Source organism: Bos javanicus, chromosome 11, assembly GCF_032452875.1.
Source record: "Bos javanicus breed banteng chromosome 11, ARS-OSU_banteng_1.0, whole genome shotgun sequence".
In the NCBI taxonomy this organism is placed as follows: Eukaryota; Metazoa; Chordata; class Mammalia; order Artiodactyla; family Bovidae; genus Bos; species Bos javanicus.
In genome coordinates, this window is record NC_083878.1 from 68,866,942 (window position 1) to 68,873,978 (window position 7,037).

The window sequence follows — 7,037 nt, forward strand, 5'->3', positions numbered from 1 at the left end:
AGGCCAGCCCATGGCCCGGGCTGTGCTAGGTTCGGATCCCATCTCACCAAGGGGGTCCCACGTTCACAGTCAACCCTGGGCTCTGCTCCTGGTGTAGCCCAGAGCAACCGTTGACCTCAGTGCCCCTCCCATCAAATTGGACCTACCTCCCAGCGTGGCTGTGAGAGTCACGTAGACAATGAAAGTGGAAGATCTAGGACAGGAGCAGCCCTCGGCATTGCTTAATTGTGGCTGCCTAATCACAGAACGGCCAGCAGGGCTGGCTCCCATCCTCTATTTCTTCTCCATTGTTTATTCTTCCCCACATGGGGGAATTTTTGAAATGGAAACTGACCACCAGCAGGAAATGAGCTGCACTTCTGCCTAAAGGAAAACACAGCCCCCTAACTTCTGTCAACTTGGGAATGTTTCTCTGTCCTCACCCAACCACTCCTCCTTCCCACGTGTCGGGAAAATACTGTTCACGGAGATTCTGCTCCGGGGCCAGGCCCGTGGGTTGGTGTTCCACATGCATCTTCTTACCTCACCTCACAGCAATCACATGAACCATGTCAGTACCCCCATTTCACAGATGGTGTAAGCAAGGCTTAGATACGTTGACCAAGGCTACCCAGGTCATATGAGAATCTTGCCAAAGCAGGACACGGGCCACCTGCCTCCAGAGACCAAGCTCTTAGACTCGGCTAGGGTTTCTCAACCACAGCACTATTGGCATTGGTATTAGATGATTCTTCATTGTAGGGACTGTCTGTGCATCGTAGAATGTTTAACAGCGTCTCTGGCCCCACCTACTAGTCAGTAATATCCCCAGCCTAGTCATAGTAGTCCAAAAATGCCTTCAGACACTGCCCAGTGTTTCCTGGGTAGGTGGCTGGGGGCAAAAGCACCTGAGATGAGAAATACTACCCTGGGCTTATTGCTTCTTACCTGCTAGAGGTGGCTCTGGACCATTCTAGGGTCAAACCCTGTGCTGAGCCCCTGACTTAGCTTCCTGCCTACTTCCTTCAGAACTTTGCTCCTTCAGGTATCTCCTCATGAGAACTTGTTTCCTCTCTGCTTCTCCATCCAATGCAGGATGGTGAGCCCCAGGCTGGGCGCCATGGGGTCTGCTCCCCACTGACAGGCACTACCATCTCCACTCACACAGGCAGCTCCAGAGATGTCCTCTGAGCACAGAAGGCCTGCAGGTGGTCCAGCCTGGACCATACCCTTCCCATCATCGGTCCCCATCTTTCAGGGCAGGAGCAAAGCAGGTCAAGGGCCAGGAGGAGATGCCCTCCTGGGGCATCGCCTCCAGGATGGCCTCTGGGGTCTTCCCATGGATACGGCTGTCTGTGTGCACTGGGCTGGGACTTCTCCAGTCCCCCAGATGAAGCTGTCAGTGCTTGGCGATCAAGGCCAGGCCGGCCTGAGCCACTGGTGCTGCCTTCTTGAATTCATTTCGGACTCAGATTCATTTAATAAGCCCATTCATCACCAGCCATTCTGGGAAGCCAGACAGGCTGCAGAATGGGAATTGGAAACCCTCTCCTCACTTCCTGCCCTGCCTGCTCCTGTGTCGTGCTTCCCGTTAAGCTCTCTCCTCTCCTCTCGTCTCCTCTGCGCTCCTCTGGGGAAATGCAAGACTGGATTATTCTGATGCCAGTAAAGCACCAGCTAATGGAAAGTCCACGTGGTGTGAGGGCTTCGATACCTGTCTGACCTCCCTGGGGGATGGTCGGCTCAGCCCCCAGCCCCCCAGTGTACCATGTGCGTTCCTTCCTGAAACGCATTTGTGGATGGGAGGTGTCTCGGGGCACAAGGACCCCCTCTCCCCACCCTCCCGCCTGCCATCCCCAGCATTTCTGGGTTTTGAAGCCCCTAAGATACTTAAAAAGAAATGCCAATATGGGTTTCCAGAAATTGTGGTATATGTTAAGTTTTGTGTTTAATCAGTTAACTTTTTTAACATAAAAAAACACAAAGCCAGGGTATTATAGTGATCATAAAATAATTACAGGGTTTATTTTTAAAATGCTAATTCATGGTTCACTGCAGGCTGTGTGGTCACCCGACATTTTAAAAATAACAGGACAGAGCGATGAGCCTCATCTTTCTGCATCTCTAACTGTGTGTTTAGCCTCATTTCCCGACAATGCGGAAGTCTAACACTGAGGCCAGTTGTACCATGGGCCTAGGCAAATGGCCTCCGGGCAGCCCTGCCCACAAACATCGGCCCTTCTCTCCCCTCTCCACTGGCCAGGGGATCGTCTGGGCTCACACCCAGGACCTGTGCCCACTTTCTTCATTACTCTCCCCAAAAGTTTCGGACCCTAGAACCCACCGCTGAGCCTGATTCAGGACCCATGTGGGTCTCTCTCCCTGGGTCCATTGCAGAGGATGGACTGTGTCCTTAGTACCCACATCCAGGCCCAAGGGGACCCTTAGAGGGGAGTGACCATGCGGAGAGGTGCAGGCTGTGAGTTCATGGTGGGGACAGAGGCAAGGTGGGAAGTAAAAGTGGGCAGCTCAGGCTGGGGGCCAGAGCTGCGTAGGTTCCCTGGTCTGTTGTGGGGTCTGCAGAGAGGAGGCCTCCACTCATATTCTTGCTCAATTCCCATCAATGTCAGGTCTCCCCCCTCCCCAGCCCCCAACATGGGGTGTGACCTTGGTTTCCCTTCTCATAGGGGCTGCTGTTGGAAGCTGGCCCAGAGGAAGAACCTGCTGCCAGCTGTCTCCTGTCAAGGAGGAACTAATCTATAGTTTTAATATTTACAACCTGGAGGAGGGACTCTCAGAGACAGACATCTTCTCCAGAGATTAAGTTGAATAAAAGAGCCCTGGAACCAGACATGATTCCAGCAGCAGTGGCAACAACAGCAGAGAGGCTGGGGAGAGTGGGTGCAGGGGCCACTTCCTGTCACTGACTTAGGGTGACCTCTCTGACTTTACCTTCCTCCTCTATAAAAGGGGAATGATAACAGTACCTACCTAACTGGAGTCTCATGATTAAGTTAACATGTGTAAAGCTCCCAGAACAGCGCCTGGTACACAGTAAGTGCTCAAGAAATGCGAGCTGGTGTTAGCCATATCGTCATGGTTCTGGTGTCACCTCCATGCATGTGAGTGTCTTCCCCTTTCAGCTAACCCTGGAGGAAGGCAAATGGTACGTGTAAGATGGTGATGTTCACAAGGCCAGAGGAGTATTATGCATTTCCTAATGTTTTTATTATAAAACAGTTTTGAATAGATATAAGACTCCTTGGAGGAGCATGAAGAACCCCGGCAGACCCCTCCCAGGCTTCAGGAATTTTCAGTTCACAGCCAGTCTTCATTTGTCTCTATGTCCATCCTACTCCCCAGGAGGACTTTCTGGGCTGGGTCTCTTCCTGGCACCGGTGGCCTGCTATGGCAACAGAGCATCAGTTGGACAGTGGGGGTGTTATGGAAGAGGAGGGGTACAGTGCTTACTGGGGTCCTCTCTGCAGTTCCCCTTGGGGCATCCAATTCACAAATCTTCTCTATCCCGTGATGAAGGCAAAGGACAGATGCTATCCCTGTTTTACAACCTGGGGAAAAACCTCTTGAAGGTTCGAGTTTGACAACTATTATGCCAGCATTCCTGCCCCTGATTTAAGAGCTAAGCAGTGGCCCAGGCTGCTTCAGCTGTTGGTTGCTGTCTTGTCTGTGGCACTTGGAACTCGTTTCTCATAATGAGCCTCACTGAATGCCCCTTTTCATCTGCCACCAGATCTCTGCTCGTCCTTCCAGTTCCTCAGCTCCTCCAACTGCAGGAGCCCCAGGGCCAAGTGCTGGGTTCCCGTGGAGCACTGGTGTGTGTGCGCCCTCTTGGAACAGTTTTATTTCTTGTGACTTCCTTCTTTCCATCCTGCTCTTCTTCCACCCGTCCGTCAGAACACCTCCTCATTCCCTTTGTCCCTCTGTCTTCCTGTTGTCAGAGCTCTCACGTTTCCAGGGTGCCGATTTGGACGTCTTTTCAAAGAAGAGATGTTCTAAAGACAACTGCAGGGGGTGGGGGGATCCCTGGTCACGTGCCAGGTGGCTGCTTTAAATGTCAAGTGTGGGGAAGAGACACTCATCGAAACAGAGAAGCTGGAGGCTGTGACACTCAGCTGGGGTGTCGTTCAGCTTCCTGCCCAAGCCCAGAATTGTCCCTTGCCTCCCAGAGGTGACCTGCCTGCCCCAGGCTGGTCCCCTTCATTGGAATAGGGGCGAGGACTTCACTGGAGGTGTGACCTGAGAGTCTCTGACTCTTGAGCAGCATTTTCCCAGGTGACCTGTTGACAGTGGGGTCCTCCTAGGACCCCCGCCCCAGTGCTTTGTACCAAGCTGTGCTAGTTGTCACACGCGGGCACAGTAGTGTCCCAGCAGGGTGGCTTCCAAGCACCCTGAGGTGACCCTGCCTGGCCTCTTCTTTCCAGATCTGGGCCTTCACCTACACCCAGCAGATCTTGCAGGAGGAGCTGTGCCTGTCAGTTATCACCTTGTTCCCTGGCGCCCCAGTGGTTCTTGTCCTTTGCAAGAATGGAGATAAAAGACAGGTAAGTGCTCAGTGCATCCACCCTGGGAGGTGGCCGCCTGTGTAGGTCTGAGTCTGTGTGTGGGAAAGAGAGAGGCTAGAGAGGAGGGAGAGTTGATAAAGAAGACATCCTTCTGGCTAGGAGAGAGGAGGGGAACTCTGGTCCCATCTGTGGTGCCCAGGCAGCCATCAGCTGCCACGTGAAAGCCTGTTGACCGCGTCGGACCTCTGCTTCACGTGTGTCCTGTACTGCCCAGTCCTGCTCAAACGCCTGCCAGGATCCCAGAGCATGCTGGGACAGAGTCTGCAGGCCACTAGGATAAGCAAGACTCGAACCTCTGCCTTCGGGGGCCTTGCTCGGGCTCTGGCAGAACGTCCCACGGAGTTCATAGCACTCTGGATGCATGACGTGCCTGGTTCCTGTGGGGGCAAAGTCGTTGGCTTCACCCAGTTCCCACCAACTGGGTCTTGTTTGGTGGGGATGCCCATTTTCATAGCTCACCAGCCGTGTGACCCTTGGCAGGTTCGTGGACGTCTCTGAGCCTCAGTTTCCTCCTCTGTGCAATGAGGCTGGTGATGGACATCATACAGGGCTGCTGTTTAAAGCAGTTCCCCGAGTCATCCATCCATGACACGGTCAGCAGTAGTTCCCCCGTACCTGTCCATCCCCTCCCTCCTTGTTGTGTGTGGTGAGGTGTGGGATGCAGCCACACGAGACCCACTCTCTGCTTGGGCCCTCGTGTGCTGAAGCTCTTTGGAGGAGCAGAGATTCAGGCGCAGGGAGCTGCCCTTCCATCCCTGCTGCTTCACCACCCGCGCCCTCCCCCCAGCCACTCTCGCCCACTCCTTCATGACAGCGTGGATAGCGAGTGTGGATCATTTCTTTCGTTGCTTCCGTGACTAACTTGCTTCACATTTTCTGGCCTAGTGCTTGGAAAGTTATTGCCTTCTAATGAGTTTTCCTAGCAAACATATTGATTTTGCTTTTACTTTTTCTAATCCAATTTTTTAAGAAGCCAGCAACAATACCTGGTAAGGCAATTAGTTGCAGCTCTCTTCCTCCTTGAGACCATGAAGTCAAGTCTCTGGATGACCCTAGCCCTGTGGTGTCAACATTTTTGATAACACTGGAACTCCTGATAATGTTGCTAGGACCCAGGGCCTTAGTCGGAGAATCCCGCTTAATCCTCTCCCCTCTCCGACTCTCCAGCAATGGACCAAGACTGGCTCCCGCATCGAGCACATGGCGTCCCACCTCTGCCTGGACACAGACATGTTTGGCGATGGCACCGAGACTAGCAGGGAAGTCGTCATCAATCCATGTGAGTCCTCACTCATGAGCCAGCACTGGGACCTGGTGAGCTCTTGAGGAAGCATTCGGCACGAGCAGGGGCCGTGGGGCGGTGCTTCCCTGGGTGAGATGCAGACTGGAGACCAGGCTGCACGTGGCCACATGCTTAGCAGAAGCCCTGAATGGGGAGATGGACGCAGAGCTCCCCCCCACCCCCCAGGACGGGAGCGGTTGTCTCAGGGAGGATGCAGGCAAAGATGCAAGCCAAGAGGAACTCGGAGACAGATCCCCGTGTTCTCAATGCCATTAAGTTCCAGTCCTGGCCGAGTGTGCCCCGGAGTGGTGTCTGGAGACAGAGATCTGATGGAAAGTGTTGATGTTTGTCCCCTGTCTTACAAAAGAGGCCAGAGAAGAACAGCTTTCCTTGTCACTAGGCCAGGCAGGACTCCAGTGAAAGATGAAGAGTGGAGGTTGTTTTCAAAACAAATAAAGAACCTTAAAAGTTTTGTCTGTGTGTCTCTTACTTTGTTTCCACTTACGTTTAGCTCGAAGCTAGGTTAAGTTCTCCTTTGAATTGGGGCGTGGGGCTGATGGGGACTCATGGATGAAGAGGAGGACAGGGAGATGGAACCCTGCACCACCGACAGGCTGTGCAACCTTGAAAAGAGAAAGAACTTCTCTGACCCTTCATTTCCTATGATGTCAAGGAGGGGAGTTGCAGTGTTTCCTCCCAGGGGAGACATAGTCTCTCTCACCCAGGGATGCTGCATCTATTTAGGAACGCCAGGCTCTGCCTGGGGAGACCCTGCTGCAGTGGATCCAGGGTAGGATCCAGGCTCCTCCCTGGCTGGAATCACTGCCCTAGGCATCTCTGTGGACCCTATGACTTTATAGTCTATGGCCATTGGTTCAGGAGTTTCTTCTGCTAACAAATCCCCAGTCTGGTCTGGGAATTGGTTCTGTGGTTGTCCACTCTTAGTAACTAGGGTTTAAGAAAAGAACAGACCCATATTGTTTAAAAGTTCCCAGAATATGCCTGTACATTCTCAGCCAAGGTGAGTTCACTGCGTGTCAATTAGTAATGGTCTTAGCTGTCTATCACCAAGTAACAAACGACCCCAAAACATAGCAGCTTAAAGCAAGGTACATCTCTGATCGGACAGTTTCTATGGGGTGTGGCCTCACTGGGTCCCCTCCTTCAGGCTGACTTCAAAGGTTGCAGTCAAG

The 7,037-nt window shown here is 52.9% G+C and overlaps 1 protein-coding gene across 1 annotated transcript in view; it reads left to right on the plus strand.

Annotated features, from left to right (window-relative positions):
* Positions 1-6,316, plus strand: part of GALNT14 (polypeptide N-acetylgalactosaminyltransferase 14) — a 215,545-nt gene extending 209,229 nt beyond the window's left edge. Inside the window, exons 14-15 of the mRNA XM_061432922.1 lie at positions 4,422-4,541; positions 5,730-6,316. Coding sequence (XP_061288906.1) covers positions 4,422-4,541; positions 5,730-5,888 — 279 coding nt within the window. The 3' untranslated portion in view covers positions 5,889-6,316. The remainder of the gene's footprint in view (positions 1-4,421; positions 4,542-5,729) is intronic.
* Positions 6,317-7,037: the final 721 nt, after the last annotated feature.